Source organism: Oncorhynchus tshawytscha, linkage group LG22, assembly GCF_018296145.1.
Source record: "Oncorhynchus tshawytscha isolate Ot180627B linkage group LG22, Otsh_v2.0, whole genome shotgun sequence".
Classification (NCBI taxonomy): Eukaryota; Metazoa; Chordata; class Actinopteri; order Salmoniformes; family Salmonidae; genus Oncorhynchus; species Oncorhynchus tshawytscha.
The window spans coordinates 13,919,155-13,942,379 of NC_056450.1; the positions used below are offsets into that span (position 1 = coordinate 13,919,155).

General features: G+C 41.6%; 1 protein-coding gene across 2 annotated transcripts; it reads left to right on the top strand.

Moving 5' to 3' along the window:
* The first annotated feature begins 475 nt into the window (after nucleotides 1–475).
* LOC112221843 (serine/threonine-protein phosphatase 6 regulatory ankyrin repeat subunit C-like) lies at nucleotides 476–23,173 on the top strand. 2 transcript variants are annotated; one of them, XM_024384222.2, is made up of 26 exons: nucleotides 476–796; nucleotides 1,108–1,194; nucleotides 2,797–2,875; nucleotides 3,086–3,156; nucleotides 3,292–3,492; nucleotides 3,748–3,835; nucleotides 5,889–6,031; nucleotides 6,239–6,451; nucleotides 6,620–6,698; nucleotides 6,808–7,005; nucleotides 7,235–7,352; nucleotides 7,468–7,536; nucleotides 7,692–7,832; nucleotides 7,929–7,991; nucleotides 8,137–8,251; nucleotides 8,361–8,432; nucleotides 8,570–8,771; nucleotides 9,023–9,110; nucleotides 9,331–9,448; nucleotides 9,734–9,953; nucleotides 11,357–11,444; nucleotides 12,490–12,573; nucleotides 12,773–12,918; nucleotides 13,045–13,127; nucleotides 13,264–13,438; nucleotides 14,288–23,173. In XM_024384222.2, the coding sequence occupies exons 1-26, from the start codon at nucleotides 770–772 to the stop codon at nucleotides 14,554–14,556; spliced, it is 3,237 nt and encodes a 1,078-aa protein (XP_024239990.2). In that variant the 5' UTR covers nucleotides 476–769; the 3' UTR covers nucleotides 14,557–23,173. The 2 variants fall into 2 exon arrangements, with proteins under 2 accessions (XP_024239990.2, XP_042159739.1); XM_042303805.1 differs by having other exon boundaries at nucleotides 8,140–8,251.
* Nucleotides 23,174–23,225: the final 52 nt, after the last annotated feature.

Here is a 23,225-nt window from a genome sequence, read left to right on the forward strand (position 1 = left end):
ACAAAGCATTTGTGTTTAGTGAGTTGCCAGATCAGAGGTAGTAGAGATGATCAGGGATGTTCTCTTGATAAGTGCGTGAATTGGACCTTTTCTGTCCTACTAAGCATTCAAAATGTAACGAGTACTTTTGGGTGTCATTGAATATGTATGGCATAAAAACTGCATTTTCTTTAGGAATGTAGTGATGTAAAAGTTGTCAAAAAAAATAGTAAAGTACAGATACCCCCTAAACAACTTACGTAGTACTTTAAAGTATGTTTTACTTAAATACTTTACACCAGTGCTGTTTTTGGACAAACTAATATTAAACAGAACAGCGGACCCACCAATGCGTTGCTGCCACCAACTGTGTCGGAGGTAGCCTACAATATCAGCGGTCCTGCTTTCGAATACCATTTTTGGGAGTAAACCATGATTCCTTATATGTTAATCTAGTGCAATTTTCAAAAGTACGAGAATATTTTGAATTGCATTTAGTAGTATATACTTGTCGTTCCCCTTGAAAACAGAGGCCCTCGCATTGTCTGGGAGAGCAAGACCACTGAGGTTAAATAAGAACGAGCGTGAAACTGCGCATGTGCAGGATAGCAGAAAGCCGAAGCAACAAACAAACATCAAGCAGAGACGGACAGCAACACAGATCAAGCGCTATCTATGCAGATCGCTAGCTACACGAGTTAACTTTCAAAAATGAAAATCAAAACAGTCGTTTAATATACACTGCAGTTCCACCCTAATGAAGGAGCTCCGTCCTGGCTGATTTTGGGAGATGGGAGTACTCAACATTACAGACCAGGTGAGCTAGCAAGTAGCTAGCATGCTAGTTGAAAAGCCAGTCTGGCTATTTGGCTGTCTAGCTGATAGACTGTCGGTTTGCTAGCTAATCCCGTGTTATGATAGCATTTTCCTAAAAGTCGAATAGTTCAATAACGTTTGACGCAAGGATCTGTCTGAAAGAAATGTCGTAGGATTGCTAGTTAGATGGCTAACGTTAGCTAAACCTCGGCGCGGCCCAAGTATCGCTGATTGATGTATGTAAACTGTTCACTTAACTAGCTACAATTCCTTGCTAAGCACAGCGTGACATTATCCTGTTCTTCTCCCCAGCCTCCACTGGTCCAAGCGGTTTTCAATCGGAATGCCGATGAAATTCAACAACTATTGCACAACAAGAAAGAGGATGTCAATGCACTGGTATGCTTGTGGTGGCACAGTGCTGCAGCACTGGCTCGGTTTTATGGCATTGATATTGGACTGTATCTCAACATATCTCCAGTTATTGCAAGTAGATGGGTGCCGTGTGGGTCCTTTACCCAGTTCATGTGATGAGATTATTTATTTTGTATTTCCCAGAAACCTCGTTACTATATACACTACCGTTCAAAAGTTGGGTCAATTAGAAATGTCATTGTTTTTGAAATAAATGCATTTTTTTGTCCATTAAAATATCATCAAGTTGATCTGAAATAGTGTAGATTGTTAATTTGGTAAATGACTATTGTAGCAAGAATCTGCTTTAAAAAAGGAATATCTACATAGGTGTACAATAAATCTGAAGATGTCGCAAAGTGCTATACAGAAACCCAGCCTAAAACAGCAAGCAATGCAGATGTAGAAGCACGGTGGCTAGGGATAAGCTCCCTAGAAAGGACAAAACCTTGGAAGAAATCTAGAGAGGAACCAGGCTCTGAGGGGTGTCCAGTCCTCTTCTGGCTGTGCCGGGTGGGCTACTACACTGGAGTGTGAATACAGGCAGATATGTTGATAAAAGTAACTTTGTCCAAGAGCAGTGTTTCCAAAAAAAGGGGTACGTCTACCCATCTGGTTAAGAAGGCAGTCCCCAGAAGGTACGTGGGGAGATTTTTAAAAAGGTGGAAAAAGGAAAACAATATTGGGAAAAATATTACCAAAAAAATATAGGTTCAAGTTATTTAAATCTTAATAGGCAGGAAAACATTTACTGAGGTCACTAGTGTGAAATCTCTAGTTATTTTATATTTATAGACCTACGTTTTTAGTTTCGGTGCGTGTGCATGAGGCCCATTATCAGCAACCATCACTCCTGTGTTCCAATGGCACGTTGTGTTAGCTAATCCAAGTATATAATTTTAAAAGGCTAATTGATCATTATAAAACCCTTTTTCAATTATGTTAGCACAGCTGAAAACTGTTGTCCTGATTTAAAGAAGCAATAAAACTGGCCTTTAGACTAGTTGGGTATCTGGAGCATCAGCATTTGTGACTTCGATTACAGGCTCAAAATGTCCAGAAACAAAGCACTTTCTTCTGAAACTTGTTAGTCTATTCTTGTTCTGAGAAATGAAGGCTATTCCATGTGAGAAATTGCCAAGAAACTAAAGAGCTCGTACAACGCTGTGTACCACTTACTCCGTTCACAGAACAGCACAAACTGTCTCTAACCAGAAAGAGAAGTGGGAGGCCCCGGTGCACAACTGAGCAATCGGACAAGTACATATTCCATTAAAAAAATCAGCCGTTTCCAGCTACAATAGTCATTTACAACATTAACTATGTCTACACTGTATTTCTCAACCAATTTTTATTTTTAATGGACAGATTTGTTTGTGCTTTTCTTTCAAAAAGGACAATTCTAAGCGACCTCAAACTTTTGAACGGTAGTGTGTATATGCAATAACAGTACAAAGTCAACAGAAGACCTAAATGTAAATATTTCAGCAATATTTCACAAATGTGCTTATTGGTGGCTGATGGGGTAAGAGGGAGATAGATTTTGCATCTCAAAACAAATACTTTTTTTGTGTCTTTTCCCCACAGGACCAAGAGCGCCGCACGCCGCTACATGCTGCTGCCTGTTTGGGAGATGTTCATATCATGGACTTCCTCATCAATGCAGGTAATTGTGACCAAAATGGACCAATCACTGGTACTTCTATTCGCTAAACAGAATGCCCCCGCCTGACCTTCTGATGTGTGTGCAATGAAAAATGTGGTTTTGGTCTACTTGCAGTTGTAGTAGCACTGTGTAGTGTCTGTTCATTAGTATGACTCTACTGTACTTGTCATGGCCCTCTAATAATGCTCCTTGTCTTGTACACTCTCATAGGTGCAAATGTAAATGCTAAGGACCATGTGTGGTTAACTCCATTGCACAGGGCAGCTGCCTCCCGGAATGAAGTAAGGAATGTTGATCATCTCTCTCATGTTAAGATTTATATAGCACTTAGTACCAAATTGTTTCAAACATGGACAATGTTTGGGTTTGGTCAAGAAGTGTTTTCTCAAGCCCTGTTTTATTCCTTCTCTCTCCAGAGGGCAGTGGGACTACTTCTGCGGCAGGGAGCTGAGGCCAATGCACGGGACAAGTTCTGGCAGACACCACTGCATGTTGCAGCTGCCAATAGAGCCACACGCTGTGCAGAGGCCCTGCTCCCCCAGCTGAGCAACCTGAACATGGCAGACCGCACTGGCAGAACCGCTTTGCACCATGCTGCTCAGAGCGGATACATGGAGGTGAGAGGGGAGGGCTCTAAATATTGTTTATACTTAGAACAGCGCCATTTTCACAAACCATTTCAGAGTAGGGGTGTTGATCTAGGATCAGGTCACTCATTTTATTCGTTATGAGTTACAATAAAGAACAACTGATTATGCATCAGCATGCCTACTCTGAGATGATTTTGCGAATACGGACCCAGGTTAGCAGGTGTATGAATGATGAAAATTCTATGTATATAATATATTTATATTAACTTTGTCTGTCCTTAGATGGTGAAGTTGCTGCTGAATAAAGGAGCCAACTTGAGTGCCAATGATAAGAGAGAGAGACAGCCTATCCACTGGGCAGCGTACTTGGGTGAGCTGTTATCTGCATTGGGAAACTCTTAAAAGGACAATCTGCAGTTGCTACATCCACCATTGGACTGATAAATGAATGATATGTACCCATTGATTCTTGAAGAATGTAACTTATAAATGCCTCATGAGCTTCGTTCAACTGTCGTACCCCATCAGAACCCAAAATATGAACTAGTTTTACTCCGTTTGTAATCAAGTAGATTTAAACAACACTGTATAGCCTCAAAACAGGGTTAAAACTATAATTTTTATAAAATGGATGGTCATTCCTTGCATCCAATGCACTCTATAAGTTTGAAAGGTTACATTTATCCAGCCCCATCCATCAGCCTTTGACCGAAACAGTGGCTCGAAGAGCACTTTATTGTTTTAACTGCTGATTGCTTCAACAACAAAAAATGGGTGAAAAATCATGAATTTCCTCAACTTGGCAAGAATGTCAGGTGATGAAAAATGGCTGTTGTTTCTCCTAAAGTCCTGTTTTAAGTCGAATGAACAGCAGACCTGGGCAGAACATTGTTTATTTGAAAATACAAACTTTTCAGATACTCAAAGTAGTCAAATATAGTTTATATAGAATTTCAACTAAAAGCAACTATTTTCTTTTGATATTCAAATCAGGTCTCAGAAAAACAACTGGCATATATTCAAATATTATTTATTTGCCTATAGCCTAGAATGAAATACACGAGGGACATGGAATCACCTCAACAATACAGTAAACCACTTTCACAACTTCAAAATTACTAACAAATATATTTTCAGAATGAGTGAGACCAAGTGATACAGTAACACTTGACATCAAGTTCTTATACCTGTGTAGTAATTGAATATTACCATAGCAACATTGTTGTTACATAGGACTTTGGAAATTGCTTTACAAATGCATAAGTGGAATAAAGAACAGTCACTATTCCTCTTGTGTACAGTGGTTACAAAAACTCTTGGGTCATGGCTATGCATTTAAAATGCAAATGTGCTAATAAAACGTTGCTCCAAAAGTAATCCCAGTTTTATTACACAGGCACTGAGAATGATAAGAGTAAACAAATATGGCTATTATGTTTAGAAAGGACATTTTATATCCCAGAACTGCCTTGAATCAACTACAGCCTGGTAGGTGGACAATCATGTTAGTTTGTATTCTGAGTGAACTATCCCTTGTGTGGTTTTAAACAAGAACATTTTTTTTAAAAGTAATTGAGATATTTTAAAATGGTATTTGAACCCAGGTCTGAAACAATGGCAGCACTGCCATGTTGTACTGAGCCTTTTTGTTGGAAAACCACATTAGTGTCCGACTTTTGCTGTCGCCGATGCACCTCCCCCAACTTCACTCCTCGACTTTCGTCTACAGTCAGTTGCTTTAACCTAAACAGTGAGACACGGCCAATATCTGCAGTCATCTCGCTGAGTCTACCTTTTTAAATGATAAAGTCCATTTCAGTGTGAACCCAATAAAATAAAAAGCTTACAATCAAATGGGGTTTTCATTTTATTTGGTATAGGAGTCAAAGATAATAGTTTTAGTTTTTCAAACATGTTTGTTAATTTTATTTCAGTTTACTCATTTTTTCATGATTAGTTTTAGTTTGCTTTAATAACCTTGATGTATTTTGTAGATTAGATATGACCGTCAGACAGATTGGAATAGTATAGGATATTATGTGTGCTCTCTTCATTTCATTCTATCTTCAACATGCAGTTCCACATGCAGCCCTGCCATCAATTGAAGGCAGCCAATCCAATAGTTTAAGAAAAATTGTCATTTTCGAGGATCTGTATTCAAATAGTTGCAGTCACCTCCAAAGTAACTATTTGTTCCCCTGGAAAGCTAGTTACTTTCCAGAAAGCATAGTTAAAACTACAGTTCACCCTGCTCTGATGAACAGTGGATGTACTCTTCACAAGAGGGTGCCATTAAAAACAGGACACACTGCCTCTTCCCGCCCCTCACACCCCGGCCTCTCCTCACACCCCGGCCTCTCGCCTCGCCTCTCCTCACATCCTCACACCCCGGGCCCCCCCGGCCTCTCCCCTGTGTCTTATAGGGCATCTGGAGGTGGTGAAGCTGCTAGTGTCTCGGAGTGCAGACAAAGGCTGCCAGGACAAGCAGGGTTACACCCCTCTCCACGCTGCAGCTGCCAGCGGACACATTGACATCGTCAAGTACCTTCTGAGGCTTGGGGCAGAGGTGAGTGTGGAGTTCAAATGTGTAAACGGACTCTCAAGATGGCCAGACCACAGTTGGTAATAAGTATTATTTACTATGGCTATGTTCAGAAGAGGCAGAGGATTATCTCTGATTACAATTCAATTGTTTAATCTTTTATTTTTTATTTTTTTAAACCTTTTGTTACTTAGCTAATTGCTCATGTCTTGTGTGTTGGTGCTCTTTTAGCTGGATGAGCCCAATGCCTTTGGGAACACTGCACTGCATGTGGCCTGCTACACAGGCCAGGAGGCTGTGGCCAATGAACTGGTGAACCACGGAGCTAACGTCAACCAGCCCAACAGGAGTGGCTACACCCCACTGCACCTGGCTGCTGTATCCACCAACGGGGCCCTCTGCCTGGAGCTGCTGGTCAACAATGGGGCTGACGTCAACCAGCAGGTTTGAGGCCCCAATGTATTAAAAAATGGTCTCAGAGTACGATGGCTGATCTCAGATCCCCTCAGATCTCCCTACCACCATTTTCACCCTGACATTTTGTTTTATGTGGAGATTAAACAATGATTTATCTGCAAGACAAGTAAAACATGTGTTTTTTTCCATCTCCAGAGTAAAGAAGGGAAGAGCCCCCTGCACATGGCAGCTATACACGGACGCTTCACCCGCTCTCAGATCCTCATCCAAAACGGTAACCATGACAACCCCTCTGACTGACCTGTGAGGCTGCTTTAAATGACTCTTGTCCCACTGGTTCTCTACTCATTCGTCTCTTCCTGTTGCTTTGTTTTCCCCCCCAGGTGGAGAGATTGACAGTGTGGATAAATATGGCAATACCCCCCTCCATGTTGCTGCTAAGTACGGCCATGAGCTGCTGATCAGCACTCTGATGACCAACGGTGCAGATACAGCCAGACAAGGGATTCATGGGATGTTCCCTCTGCACCTGGCTGTGCTCTATGGGTTTTCAGACTGTTGTCGCAAGCTACTCTCCTCAGGTTGGTACCTTATATATATATATCTATATCTATATCTATATCTATATCTATATCTATATCTATATATATATCATTCATTCACATACATATATATATATATATATATATATATATATATATATCATTCATTCACATACATCTGTTGGATTCTATACACTGGAGGGGCTGTGTCTGACTGTAGTGTCACGTGTTGGATGTTATTTCTAGTTGCCTCTTCCTGTCCCCTCAGGTCAGCTGTACAGTATTGTTTCTTCTATGAGTAAGGAGCACGTTCTATCAGCCGGGTTTGACATCAACATCCCAGACAACTTTGGGAGGACGTGTCTACACGCTGCTGCCTCTGGAGGGTAAGGGTCAGAACCGCACTCCAAAACGGGACCGACTCTGAGCCACTGTATTGGTTAATGCCGTCTAACGAATCAGCCGTTGTCGTCATTGTGTTCCTCACTTCTCTTCTGACAGAAACGTTGAATGTCTGAACATGCTGTTAAGCAGTGGTACCGACTTGAATCAAAGGGACAAGTCGGGAAGGTGAGGTTTTTTTTTGTTCGTTGATTGTTTGCTTTTCTGTTTGTACTCGTATGCTGGTGTGGGTATTGTCGGGTTACTGTCTGCTGTAAGAAGTGCTTTGTGAATGCATTTGATGAATGGACTGATCGTGATTCTGTGGGCCTTCTCTCGCTCAGGACTCCTTTGCATTATGCAGCTGCTAATGGGAGGTACCAGTGCACCGTGACCCTAGTGAGCGCTGGCGCTGAGGTCAACGAGCCTGACCGTACAGGCTGTACTCCCCTGCACTACTCCGCTGCCTCCCAGGCCTTCTGCAGGTAGGGACTTGCACACTGACGCATGACAACGCGCTTTCAGGAAACATGGCTGTGTGTGGAATTTGTCCTTAAATGTGTTTAATTCTGCACTTCCAGAATGGACCGACATTTCCCCGGGACTCTTCAGAGGGAGGAGGATGGAGCAAAGGAGTCCTATTTGTGAGTTTACTGTCTGCAACCATTGTTTTGTATAGCGGTCACAGTCCAGAGTATGTAACACTAATTAAAGATCTGCTTAAAGGACTCGCGATTTAGTTTATTTCGTGACATCCACTTGACTGTTAATTTTGTCTGTCTTTGTAAGTAGTTGTTTGGAGCATCTGTTGGACAACGGTGCCGACCCGTCCCTGGTCAACTCTAAAGGTTACAGTGCTGTTCATTATGCTGCTTCCCATGGCAACAAGCAGAACCTGGAGCTGGTAAGTCCTTCTGTTTATGTTCAATACCTTCCGAAGCTAAACCGGTGAATTGTTTTTCACCGTGACCTTGCTGTGTGGGCGGTAATGCAGCATAACCATGTTCCTTCAGCTCCTGGAAATGTCGTTTAACGCATTGGGAGACATTGAGAGCAGTATTCCAGTGAGTCCATTGCATTTAGCTGTAAGTGTGCCTTTCATTCCTAAAGCCCTCTCTGATACATCCCCGCTTGAGACTGTGTGGAGAAGATGCCATGTTCATATAGAGCAGCCAAAAACATGACTGTTTCCTGTCGTGCACCATCTCCTCTCCCCCTTCAGGCTGATAATGGCCACTGGCAGGCGCTGCGTGTGCTGACGGAGACTGCTGCGTACGTGGACGTGCAGGATGCCTCGGGCCGCTCTGTGCTCTACCTGGCCTCCCAGAGAGGTTACGCCCGCTGTGTCGAGGTCCTGCTAGCCCAGGGGGCCTCCTGCCTCCTCAACGAGAACAGACATATGTGGACCCCTCTACATGTCGCAGGTACGGATCACGCCATGCTTCTCAATTCCCCCCCCCGCCCTTCCTAGAATTGGATGTGGAATGTATTTTTGCAAATGATGCTAATCAAGTTAGTTTGTGCCAGGTGTAATGAATACATTGACTATCTTACTTGCAAGTGGGTGTCCCTGCGTATTGTTCCATATTGTCTGTCTTAGGTAGTATGTAATAGCTTAGAAACTAGCAGTCAGGGTTGAGTGTGTAATGAAATGATATTTGTCATTTCATATCAGCTGCCAACGGCCACACTGAATGTCTGCACATGCTGGTGGACAGTGGGGAGGAGGCAGACCTTACCAACATCACAGACACGCAGGAACAGTGAGTGCTCTCTCCGTTTCTCACTGCCTGCCAGGAAGCTTTGCTGACGTTGTCTTTGGTTGGGACGTCAATTATTCTGTTTATTTTTAGTATAGATCCAGAGTCAGGAATACCGTTTAAGCTGTTTACTGAAGATTTGCAGAATCGCACATTCCGCCTGCTAGGAGGCTTTATTGTTGTGTTGTAATGTAAATGACTGTGTGGTCCCCCTCATCCTCAGGACTCCTCTGATGCTGGCCGTCCTGGGTGGCCATACAGACTGTGTCCACCTGCTGTTGGAGAAGGGGGCCTGGCCTGACACCAAAGACAAGAGGGGCAGCACTGCCCTGCACAGAGGGGTGAGTCACACTAATGAGCTTACTTACTGGGCTGGTTACACATCCACTACACTTACTGTAACTGAGTCCTGTGAAAAAGTTAATGTTGTACAGCCTGGCTGGTTCAGTTATGTGATAGAGAGGAACACTAACATGAGTTTATTAAAGGAACAGCTTTAGTTTGAAATAATTATTAAAGCACAGTAGAATTTGAGGAAATCTAGCTGTGTAACTCTTAGGTTGGAGCAGAGAGGAAATAACTCCATCTCCGTCCCTCGCCGCTCCCTGTGTGTCCCTGTCCCGTAGGCTGCGTTGGGCCGTGACGAATGTGTCACAGCCATGCTGGACCACAAGGCCTCTGCACTGTGTCGGGATGGCCAGGGTCGTACCCCACTGCACTACGCTGCCTCCCGCGGCCACACTGACATCCTCGCCAGTCTGCTGCGTGTGGCCACACGCTCCGACCCTCTTGACTCCCTATTGGACCATGAAGAGTACACGCCATCACACTGGGCTGCTTACCAAGGTCAGCGTTCAATAAGTGTATACAGGGCCTTCAGAAAGTATTCCTACCCCTTGACTTATTCCACATTTTGTGAAACAGTTTGAATTCAAAATGGATTCAATTGGTATTTTTCTCACCCATCTGCACAAAATAACCCATAATGACAGTGAAAACATACTTTTGGAATTTTAGCAAATTTATTGAATGAAATACAGAAATATCTCATTTACATACGTATTTACATCCCTGAGTCAATTCATGTTAGAATCACCTTTGGCAGCGATTACAGCTGTGAGTCTTTCTGGGTAAGTCTCTAAGAGCTTTGCACACCTGGATTGTAATACTTTTTTTGCGTGTTATTCTTTTTAAAAATTCTTCAAGCTATGTCAAGTTGGTAGTTGATCATTGCTGGACAGCCATTTTCAAGTCAAAACTGTAATTTGGCCACTCAGGAACATTCAATGTCTTCTTGGTAAGCAACTCCAGTGTAGATTTGGCCTTGTGTTTTAGGTTATTGTCCTGCTGAAAGGTGAATTCATTTCCCAGTGTCTGGTGGAAAGCAGACTGAACCAGGTTTTCCTCTAGGATTTTGTCTGTTAGCTCTATTCCACTTATTTTTATCCTCCGAAACCCCCTAGTCTTTGCCAATGACAAGCATACCCATAACCATAACCAGCACCATGCTTGAAAATATGAGGAGTGGTTCTCAATGATGTGTTGTTAGATTTGCCTCAAACGTAGTGATTTGTATTCAGGACAAAAAGTTCATTTCTTTGCCACTTTTTTAGCAGTTGTTCTTTAGTCTCTTATTGCAAACAGGAAGCATGTTTTGGAATATTTTTATTCTATACAGGCTTCCTTCTTTTCACTCTGGAATTTAGGTTACTATTGTGGAGTAACTGCAATGTTGTTGATCCATCCTCAGCTTTCTCTGATCAGTCATTCAACTCTGTAACTGTTTTTAAAGTCGCCATTGGCCTCATGGTGAAATCTCTGAGCGGTTTCCTTCCTCTCCATGCAACTTAGTATGTGCCTTGTCAAGCGAATGTTTACTCCTGAACTTATTTAGGCTTGCCATAACAAAGGGGTTGAATACTTATTGACTCAAGACATTTCTGTTTTCTGTTTTTAATTCATTTGTAAACATTTCTAAAAACATAATTACACTTTGACATTATGGGTGTGTGTGTGTGTGTGTGTGTGTGACACACAATCACATTTTAAATTCAGACTGTAACAAAACAAAATGTGGGAGAAGTCAAAAGGGTGTTAATGCTTTCTGAAGGTACTGTATATGAAATGTATGTATAAATCGAATGTGAGGGGAGAACCTATATCCGTTTTTGTAGCGTGACCGTTCGTTATTCAAATGAAATCGCTAGCTGTATGCAAATTTGAAACACACTTTTCGTCTTCTTTCTCAGGGCAAGAAGACTGTTTGGAGGTTTTACTTGAACACAAAACTTGTAGTATCCAGGACGGAAACTCCTTTACCCCATTGCACTGTGCTCTGTGAGTATTCTCTAGTCAATGTTTTAAACATGATTATACAGGTAACTGCCAAAATGGAAAAACCTGAGTAAATGAGGGATAAAAGTATATTGAAAACATGTGCTTCCACACACAGGTGTAGTTCCTGAGTTGATGAAGCAAGTTACATCCCATCATGCTTAGTGCCCTGTATAACAATGCTTAGCAGGCATATTATTTTCAAGTATGGGTAACTACATACGTGGAGTGTCTAGAAGTGGCCATTGCAAAATAACAAGTGGGAAGATAAACAGCAGTGGGTGTGTCAACCTAACAGCTAATTGGGTAGATTGGTTGCCCCTCACGATTGTTTTGCGTGGCTGCTTCCTTGTAGCATTTTAGCTCAGCAGGTTAGGATCACTGACGTGGCAGGTTTGGAGGGAAAGGGTTAGGCTTAGCTAAAGTGCTACAAGGAAGCAGAAAGTAGCCGCACAAAACTGTATGAGTGGCAACCAATCTTCCCAATTAGCTGTTAGGTTTCCATACACCCACTTGTGTTGATCCTCCCACTTGTCTCGCAACGCCCACTGTCAGACAGACTTTACATATGCAGTTACCCATGACTCATTATTTTGTCTACCATGGCTATGCGTCACCCGGGTGACACTGACCCCCATCCACAGGGCACGAGTGGTCACTGAATGGATTGATGAGCATGAAAATGACATAAACCATATGCCATGGCCGTCTCAGTCACCAGATCTCAACCCAATTACACACTAATGGCAGATTCTGGAACGGCGCCTAAGACAGCGTTTTCCAACACCATCAACAAAATACTAAATGATGGAATTTCTGGTGGAAGACCGATTGTAGAATCTATGCCAAGCTGCATTGAAGCTTTTCTAACTCATGGTGGCCCAACGCCCTATTAAGACGTTGAGTTGGTGTTTCCTTTATTTTGGCAGTTACCTGTACATTATTAGGACAATGTCTGTAAAACAATGTTTGGGAAAGGATAATGGGTTTGATGTTTTAGCACTAATTTAGTCATGTTTGGTCATCTTTGATTTATGCGATATTGCAGAATGAATGGCCATAGTGGAGCTGCAGAGATGCTGTTGGAATCTGCTGGCGTACAGATGGTTAACACCAGGGATACTAAAGAAAGGTAAGGCCTATTGAGAACAAGGTGCCGTTATCTTACTAGATGTTTATTTGGGTGTCTCCTGTCATTTGTATACCTTTTTAAAGATGTACGTACCTCTGTACTTAATGTGGACTCCAGTTTCATCCAGTTTTAACTCCAGTTTCATGCGATACTGAGCTCACCAATGTTGGGCTGTCTCTCTTTCTCTCTGTGCCTGTAGGACCCCTCTTCATGCCGCAGCATGTGCTGAGGATGTGGCGGGGCTGCAGCTGGTCCTACGCCACGGAGCTGAGATCAATGCCGTGGACCACACCGGACGCTCTGCTCTCATGGTCGCCGCCGACAACGGACAGAGTGGCACCGTGGGTAAGTCTACAGAGCACCTCTTCCGTTGATGTTTTGCGAAAGGATAGAGTTCAGCGAGTCCTGTGAGGTAACGCTTGATGAGAGTGAATGCGTTATCTGTTGGGGTGAATCCTGTGTAATTTCCAGCCATCCTCTTGCACCGAGCCAAGGCTGACCTGACACTGCTGGACGACAATGGAAACACTGCCCTGCATCTGGCCTGCAGCAAAGTAAGCACCACCTAAAATATCATCCGAGCTCAGAAATCCTTGACTATGCAGCACCTCTCTCATGACCTGAGATGATGGAACATGTATTGATGATCATGGTTGACGTAAGCATGTTTTTTGTCTATTTGTCTCACAGGCTCATGAGATGTGTGCCCTGCTGATTCTGGGGGAGATCCATAACCCTACCCTCATCAATGCAACCAACGCTGCACTGCAAATGCCGCTGCATCTAGCAGCACGCAACGGTCTGGCCACAGTGGTCCAGGCACTGCTGAGTCGAGGAGCCACAGTGCTGGCAGTGGATGAGGAGGGTAAGAGACACTATTCCACTTTATCCTTTGCCCAAACATCTTCATTTTAAACATCAGAAAGTCCTATGCCATGTAGTCTTATGTTATGGGCTTGGGCTCGAAATGATTTCTAATTGACTTTTGAGATTTTTTGTGACTTACCGTAAAACTTTCATTGAGCTTCTATTTGAGCCAGGCATCTTTCCTTTTTTCCCATTTGCGTAGTTAATTGTTTACTTCCAGCATTCCCTTCCAGGATTTTAATCAAATTCTTCATTTTCTGTGCTATAATTTACACACTGTCCTGTTTAATTTGTCTTAGAATGCCTTTATTAAAATAGAAAAATATATTTTCCTTGACAGAATAATGATTCTCCTTGGACTCTGCATTTTTTGTAGTTCATACCTTTGTCACTAGAGGGCCACGGATGTTTAAAAAAAAATATATATATATATATATATATATTTTTTTTTTTCTAGAGGTCTGTACTCCCGAAGTTGACAGTTTCTGTCAGTTAGCTAGCGGTTCTCAGATGTTACCAGCCGATTGCTAACAGTTTCTTCCTGCCGATTTAAAAACGCGTGATCGCGATCATTTATTCGAGTCATTACTTAATTATTTAATGTAACCAATCAAACATTAAACCTCGTAAACATTTAATTTAGCCCCTACTTGTATTTGAAACAGCCATTTATTTTCTGAAATGTGTGCCGTTGCCTGGCTATCAAGAGGCGGGCGGCTATTTGAGACTCATTATATAATTGACGTTTTACGGTACTTGTTTTAGGTATTTCAGTTTTTCTTGAGCATAGGCCATAGACCACAGCTTTCGAGTGTATGCGGTCTGATTGTGCTTTGTTGTCGACAAGGACACACTCCAGCCCTGGCCTGCGCCCCCAACAAGGACGTAGCTGACTGCCTGGCTCTGATCCTCTCCACCATGAAACCTTTCCCTCCTCTGGACCCTTCCTCCTGCCCCTGCTCCTCTTCCTCCGTCTCCCCCAGTCTCAACCTACTGAAGCATTGCGGCATCACTGCTGCCTGCACGCCGCTGCCCAACGGAGGCCTCCACCATCACAACGGCTATGTCAAAGACCGCCATGCCGCTGTCAGCCTGGATGGATGCCTTTCTGAGTGAGGTCATCCTACATCTACTGTCTGACAGCACTACCACCACCACAGGGTAGCCTGTGTATATGTATGTGTGTGTGTGTGTGAGTGATTTTCTCCTGAAGTGCAGTCAAACCTATATGCAAATGGAGCCCACAGCATCTATCTATCCCAGCTCTGTATAAGTTAGTGCTTAACACTGAGACCGATCTCTCTTTCTATAAGGTCACTGGAATACTGCTTTGTCCAAAAATGGTTACTAATAACCACCCACAAAATCCCTTTAAATAATGTCCCGCAAATAGGTACTCGTCAGCACAGAAATATGACTGACAGCTAAAAGCACTGTTTTTTTCTTTTTTCCCCTTCTTTTTAGTCTTTTGTTGAGTCCCTTTTTTTCTCTTCATATCATTCAGTATTTAACATCCTATGACGTGCTGGCCTCGTAGAGAAATGCACAGCCTTCCTAAAAGGAGAATGATCCAACGGGTTATAGTGAAGGACTTTATGAATGAACCATACAAAGTCTTACCCAAAAGTGCAATGCTTAAATATAAAGATTCTGACTTTAACAAAAAAACTATTATAATATGTACCTTCTGTGGTAACCTAATATTTCAACTTTTGCCCTTGTTTTTTTTTTTTTTGTGGGGAATTTTCATAGAGGAGAATTTCATAGGGCTGCTAAAGTTTGAAAGATGAATATGTAAGCATGTCTCCTTACAAAGGAGAACAATGCTCAGGTTGGCATTTCAGCATACATTTGCTCTCAATGCTGAAGTATTGTCTAGAACACAATTTTGTGTTTACTAAGTGAGAATTTGGTTTAAAGCATATACATTATGACCAAAGGTGAATATCACTGCTATGACTGACAAAATATTTATTTGAGAAATATTTACAGAGAAAGATCGATGTTGAGAGACCTCTTTAAGTCATTTTGCAGCTGCTGAACGGCTAGACAGGGAAAGTAGTAGCAATGAATCCTTGGTTATTTATTTGAAGTCTTTAGGAGCAGACTCGCCCCATTGACCTTCAGCAAAGCCTCTTGTTTTCTGAGCACATTATCTTGAATTCTAAGATTACTGCTCAGTGATAATCTTACAAGCCATTTCAATTGATTTCCCATTTTTTATTTTCTTTAATCATTCCCAAAACATTTTGGTACATTGAATTCGAATCACCTTCGGAGAGGAATCCTATTTGTATTATTTCCCAAAATGTTGTCTTTGGTCAATCTGAAATGTTACTTCAGCCGTTTTGGAGCTGTAGAAATACCACTGTTACTCTATCAAAAAGCTTGTATCTTGTATGTATGATGGTCAGTTCTGGTGTGAGATTGAAACGCTGTGTTCTTCCCTTTTCTTTGTTTTTGTTGTATAATTTAAGCAATATTTAATTTCTGGCATTTTGAACATTATCAAAAAGACAATCATAGTCTCAAGGGCTTTTGTTTCCTTGGAAATCTTGTTTGATGTTCACCTTATTTGTTTGAGTACCGATACTAGCAACATGGAAATGATCTATTCTAGACTAATGGCTAAAGTCTGTGTCCAAGGCATTTTTCTCTCTGTGCCTAGAACCCCCCAAAAAAATGCAATTGATTGCCTCCATGGCAGTACGGATGCAGGATAGCATGATATGATGAACCCTGGGGTCTCACCCACTGGGTAGCAGAGAAGCGTTGGATCCTATTCAGACTTGTTAAATCTGTTGAGGATATGATTCCTTGGTTGAGCTTGATTTGTTCATGTCTCCGGACAGAATTCATGACTGACTAGAGAGACTTGAAAGCCTAGTAGGTATGTAGGGTTACTTACTGTAGCAAGGAACTGAGAGGAGACTGTTACACTCTCATATGGCCGGTAGTAATACTTGTGTTTTTAGTAAAGCCGATAAGTGTGAAATTCCTTTTTTGGTATGTATCCTGTCTTGTGGCTCTACATACGTTGTAGATTTGTGGTGTCGGACCACTGGAGCTCTTTGCCTGACTTAATTGAAATATTTTTACACCATCTTTTCCATGACATCATCAGAGGATCAATAGATTTCAGTGACTCACTGGGACTCATTTTTCATTTCATTGCTTCGCCACAACCTACTCTCTTGATGAATGCTAAATGACATGCATTAGTTCTGGATGAGAAACATGAGGACCTACTATGATGCCAGAGTAGCATATCATCTTGTGCCCTATAGTCAGTGTTGTCCGGGGGAGAGAATAGTCTCGGACTGTGTGGAACCAGGAACCATATGACATGGATTGATTGACGAACAACAGGAAAATCATATTGGCATTATTTTAGTTGTATGCGCACTACAATACAGTTCCATTTTTAGCCCTGATCCAAGGCACTTGAGATAGTTAAGCACTTTAACACATTTAGCATATCTGTGTGCAGTCTGAATACATGCATATGTATATTTACATATGGGTTGTAGCTAAAGTGCAAAAAACAGGAGCAGATTGCAAGGATTGTATACGCTGCTTCATTGACGGAGATTTAACTTCAAAACTCTAAAGCTAAAAAGATCTCATGGTCCAAAATCCAGTCATCACGGTGCGGTTTGATTTGATGCCATCCCAGGGTCCACGAACTAGTCCTTGTGGCTAGTCCAGTGATTTTAGGTAGGCTTGCTTTCGCCGTGCTTGTATCCTCCTCAGGCTCCTCGCCTAACTCCACACTGAGGGATGCGTGTTGTACAATAGAGACACTGATTACCTCAATCATCCAACCGCAGGTGTGTCTGGCTAGCAGGTCAGGTTCACGTTCCCCAGTTCAGACACTGCATGCATCAGCCGACGGTTGCGTGCCACGTCATCGACTGCGTGCCGTCAGGCACCTGATTGCAATAACATAGTGATGTGCTTACCTGATAGGTATTTTACATATCTGGCATGTGCCAGCGACGTCTGAGCAGAGGAACACGAGCCAGATATATATATATATATATATATGTGTGTGTGTGTGTGTGTGTGTGTATATATGTATATAGATTTTATTTTTCAATCCCCTTGTCCAGCTGATGGCGCCAGTTCTTCAGTATATATCCCATCTGGGACTACCCCATATCTGTGTTCCATTGATAGACTGAGAACTCATTGTAAAGGAGCTTGAGATCATAATTCTGACTTTAAAGAAACAAGTCAAATATATTTCCCTAGGGTTTAATATTAGGAAGCAATGAAAGGATTATTTGTAGCATTAATGACTGTGAAAGACGTGCGCAGCACATCTATTGCTCTTCGATTGTGTTTAGGCCAATCCAACAAAGCATTTCATAGATGCCAATTGAAGATTTGCGGAGTAGTCGTCACATGGGAATCTTAGGTCACAGTTAGGGCCTTATTTGCCAAAGTACATTGGATAATAAAAAATATATATTTGAAAAAGAATAGCAATGGGTTTGAGAAATATGCATGCATTCGAGCAATGTACATACTGAATATAAATCTGAGCCATGAATTGACTGACATGTGACTCTAAGGTCAAATTGGAACAAGACTATTTGCCATCTCCTGACTTTTGAACTATTACACTGCATTCCTCTGGCATTCATGAAATGATAAAGTAGCAGAAAGAAATAATTGTCATATTAGTCTTCCTGTTATGGGTCTTTCTTAAATGTGTTTCAGCTATACCGAGGCCCCTATGTGTATGTCATAACCACGTATTGACACTGGAGACAGGAGGTTGGAGGGGGTGAACATTCATCTCGAACACCAACAGGACATTTAACTACGCTGTAGATGCTTTCATTTTTTTTACATTAATTGGTAGCCAGTTTTTGAAAAGGAAAATGCACCTAGCTAGCTACATCCATTTAGTGCCATAGAAACCTTTATTTGCCTTTAAGCATAATAGTCATACTGTACTTGGTCAGTAGAAAATGTGTTTGTTTGGACTCATTTACTGTGGTAGCCATGGTTAGAATGAACATTTATTATTATATATATATTTTTTTTGTTGAATGATTATTAAGATCTGATTTGAAGCATTGCTGGCACAGATACAGGTCATGATGTCAGTGGTGACTAATGGTTTGAACCACTTAGTACTGATCGTAGGAAGTGGAAAGCAATCATATAATAGAGTTGGTGGTAGTCTGGAGAAAAGAATGGATGGAAGATTTCAAATATTTATAATTGGACAGACTTTGTGTTGGCAAAAATGGATAATAATAATGAATGGTGTTTTCTTTGCCTGTGGTTTGTAATTATTATAGGGCCGTTTTTGATGTTTGCAGATGTATGGTTAACAGGGAATAGATTTACCTCGTCCTCGATGGATGTCCCTATTCTTACTTGAAGTATCTTTCATCGAATACAAATGTAAAACTTTAATTCACAGCAGAGCCTTTTAAAGGCAAAGGAACACATTTCTTGCAGTACCTACTAAGTTATAACACCTAACATCTTGTTAGTTATGTTTCCCAGTGGGACTGCTAAAATCTCTGCTGGTTTTGCTATTATGGGATGTGTCCTGAATGGCACCCTATGCCCTACATGGTGCACTACTTTTGACCAAAGCCCTATGGGGGGGGGGCTCTGGTCAAAAGTAGTGCACTCTAAAGGGAATGGGGTGTCATTTCGGTCGCACACAGAGATCCTTTTGGTGTAGAAGCACATGCATCCATGTTGGTGGCACACTGCTCAAGGTTGCCTTGTGATTGTTTGGGGGATTTTGCCATATTTGTAAGTGAAAAATTGGGATTTCACTTATTACCGGTCTTGGCAGCTCGACTGTCACCTCCAAAACCAAATAACGCTGTTAATTAAGTACCTCCATACCGGTTGGAGAGGAGAAAAAGGAAGAACAGACATCTACCTTGTTGTCAGTGTGATTTCTAAGGACCAAATTTAGAGAGTTCTAGTATGTGAAGGGCAGAAGAATCTGTAATTCAATGGAGGTCATGAGAAAAAGTAGTGTGAAAACACATTCTATAGTGGGGGGACTGCTATGCCGTAATTATTTACCCCCTCAAGTTAATGTGGGAGGTTTTGTAGAGTATCACTCATGCTAGCTTTCCCCCTGCTTGTGGTCTCATCACAATTCTTCCATCATTTGAACCTGTGTGATAACCAGCTCAGAGGTGGTTGGTGCCTTTTTTTTTAATGTGTTTTTAAATGAATGCTCTCTCTACCGCATGGTCTTCCATTTCTACCTCCCGGAAGCCTTATGAATGACATGTAAAAGCATAGAAGAGCGCATCTCTCTGAAAAGAACATTCTCAACCTACAGTATGTGATGTGAGCTATAATAAGCAACTCGTGTTTTACTTTCTTGGCCGATTCTGTGTGCATGCTATGGGTCTCCGAACTTGAGTCATATGGAGTGAACTATCTGAACAATATCCTACCTGATGTTGAATGCACCAATATTGAAGTAACTTTTTGAAAGCACAAATCCAAAGATGGAACCATTTCTATTCTTTAATGTCATCTCAAGGATGGCTCTCAATGCTGTGGCGGTTAGAGCCAAGAAAGGTGGTCATGGAGACGAGGAAAGCATGAGATTGGATGGTCGGTACTAGTACTGTAAATGTAGTTTCTCCTGAAGTCTGAGCATATCAATTCAGATTGTTTCAGTTGTATGTATTTAATTAAACTCGCTAGCTGTAGAGAATAGATCAAGTTGTGAAAATCCTATTGGGGTACAGTAGTAATGATAATGTGTTGGTTGTAACTGTTTGGAGTGTTTTTGTATTAGACTGATTGATTGAAAGTAGGGGTTTCTTAGTAGCGTTGATAGTGTGACTGTGCTGTAATATATAACATGCGTTGTCAGATATTAGCATGAGGGCGAGGTAGATCGTCCTCTTTAAGCTTGCCTCTTTTTTTTGTTTTTTTTGTTGTTGAAAAAGACGAGTGCAATAAACCTTATTTATCATTTCCTTCCTCAAGTTAAAGAACATGTCCTGCGTTTTCAAGGCCAAAAACAGAATAGACATTCTGTGGCTGGCAGTAGGATTGGAACCTTTCCCCCGCTGCTTTGCGTCCAGAGAAGTGGCACTTGTTAGAGTCTAGAATATGGAATTGCATTCTTAGGACTGTGTGATTTTGATATTCAAGTATCAAAGCTGCTTGCTCGTAAGGGAGACCATGTACAAGATGATTTGACCTGTTGATCAACCGTGTGTGTTTTTTGTTCTTGCAGTTGGATGGTGTTTTATGGAGGGAATCTCCTTGAATCTGAAATGTTTTGCTTGCGTGTGTAGGTGTGTACGTATGCGTCGTACTCCGTATCAAATTAAATGTTTTTTGGGGGGGGGAGTAAATTTAAGTGGTTTAAAGAAATCCTGAAATATCTTGTTTTCAGAAAAACATTGAGAGACTCCCCCCTAATTCATCTCACCCTCACTAAATGGGGGTGTGCGTCTTTCACAATCTTACTACTTGCTCAGTGTGTGTGATGAACTTGTACAGTGAAGATCAGAACAGCTTAAGAAAGTTGAGACAATTTCCTGAACTGCACAAGTATAATGTTGAGGTGGTGAATGGCAGGTCTCCCTTAATGTAAGTAGGCAGGCCTGTCTAAATCGGACATATCGACGACAATGGAAATGAAAAGGTAGCGAATAAAGTGTACCAGTATCGTAAGATCAGCTCAGTGCCTAGGGTAGGACGTGTATACCTACTGTATACACCTTTTTGACATGTTGGAGACCCTTTGACACACCCTTTTGACATGTACTATGCTGGGAGCCCGTACGATATTGCTTGTTCCCCTTGAAATTCCCCTTTTTAAATCAGCAGAGGTAGGAAATATTCGAAAACCACTTTAGCCATTACAGCAGAGTAATTTGCTGTACAAGCAGGTTATACTTCACCCACGATGAAGTCTGTGGCCAGATTACCTCTGGAGTATATCTCCATAATGGGGATTCTCCGAGAGCACAGTGATTTAGGACACTATCAGTTGGAGGTACTCTATGGCCTATGTGCTCCCTGAGCAATACATGGGGAAAGGATGTATTCATTGGGTATATCCTGTGATATTTGTTGGTCCTTCTGCTGTTTCTTTATTTGTTCTGCAGCACCCTAACTGAATGTGAATTGATAAAGACCGACCTAAGGGTTAGTTGCCTGTTTTTACTCAGTGGCTTATCTGTTGTAAATACTATGGAGTGAACCCCATGTCAGGAGAGGGGGAGGAGTCTGAATTAGGGCACATGATTAGTTGTAATCGAATGGTTTCTCAATGCACCTTTTTAAAAAGAGATTTGGTTTGTCTGCCAAACTTTCCAATAGTTTCTGCAAGCTTTGCTGTTGGGAAGTTTTAAACTTCTCTGCTGGTGAATGACCGACCTACAGGTTTCTGTATTTTTTTCCCCCCAGCGGAAGGAACCATTCCCTATTTTAACTCTTGATTACCTCATTTACAAACCTTCAAATACTATTCTACTGTAAGAAGAAAATGCCATCACCAGCATGTGCTATAGACCTGTGATGGCAATGACACCAGGACCAATGATGTAGCTCCATTTCCAAATTAATGAATTCAAACATAGCCAGTCAAGGAATATAAACACGCCTCTCACTTACTACAAATTCTATAAGGTTGGTACATATAATGGTATTCATGGAAATAAACTTGTTTGCATTTTTCAGTAGAAGCATTTTTCCTACCTCTAAATTGCAGCTTTGAGTTCATCTCCACCTGTTTTGACAAACAAATACACAGTAGCCTATGAGAACCTTAGTTTACCATGAACAATTATAATTCAACATGAAGTGTGCTTGATTGTATGTATAATTGTGTGTTCAACATGAAATTATTTATGAAAAACATATTAGAAAATAGCACTGGGATGTGAAGCCAGACTGTGTTATGACTCATGTCTTCTACCCACGCTAGACATACATTTTGACTGATGTGCTCTTTGCATAGCAAAACCCCTTGTTTTTGGGATGAATTACATGAATGAGTACATTGGCATTTTCTGTTCGTCTTTGTCTTGAATCGATGTACAAATGTTTTCATGTGCTCTACATCTGTTAGAGTTTACAGCTTCCTGGAATGTGAATGTTTTGTTGGGTTAGTTATTGCGTACAGCTGGTTTGGTACTATCATAATATATATTTTTCACAGGTTGTCATGGGGGAGTCAGGTTATATGCACATTATTATATTCTGTACGTGGGTGAGTTTTGTTCCCCTCAAGCCGTATGCCTTCAAAAACACTAATCCACTCCAAACCAAACTGTTGGTAGGTGTTTGCCTCCCCACCATAATCTCTGTATAGCTGCTTTAATTCCATGTGAACAGGGGACCAGGGAGAGGTCCGGTATCTGACCAGACAGACCCTTGCCCTGCCCCCACATTCCCATTCACCCCACTACCCCTCCAAAAACCTCAAGCCATTTCTTTATTTGACAATGCAATCGATCCTGAAAGCACTTTGCCTTGTTATTCCATTGTGTGGACAATATGTAAATGGTAATTTGTTATAGAAATGTAAAAGAATTCACAATTTTGGAAGAATCTGTCTTTGACGCTAAAATGATTTTAAAGGATTTATTAAACATTTGAACCTAAATCTATTTTATACAATGTTTGCTGCAGCGAGTTGGTCTTGTCATTCAGTATTGTGGCTTAGGGTTGGTTGTGTGTTTTAAATAAAGTGCTATTGCTGAATATTCAATGCAATGTGTGTTTCTGATTTGAATCCTAGATGTGGAAAGAGAAGTGCTCTG

Excerpts from the sequence above, each read along its gene's own strand:
- LOC112221843 (XM_024384222.2), top strand. The coding sequence starts at position 770 with ATGGGAGTACTCAACATTACAGACCAG. Across the intron at positions 8,252-8,360 it reads ACAAGCAGAACCTGGAGCTG|CTCCTGGAAATGTCGTTTAA; the intron begins GTAAGTCCTTCT and ends ATGTTCCTTCAG. Across the intron at positions 12,919-13,044 it reads CGGACAGAGTGGCACCGTGG|CCATCCTCTTGCACCGAGCC; the intron begins GTAAGTCTACAG and ends TGTAATTTCCAG.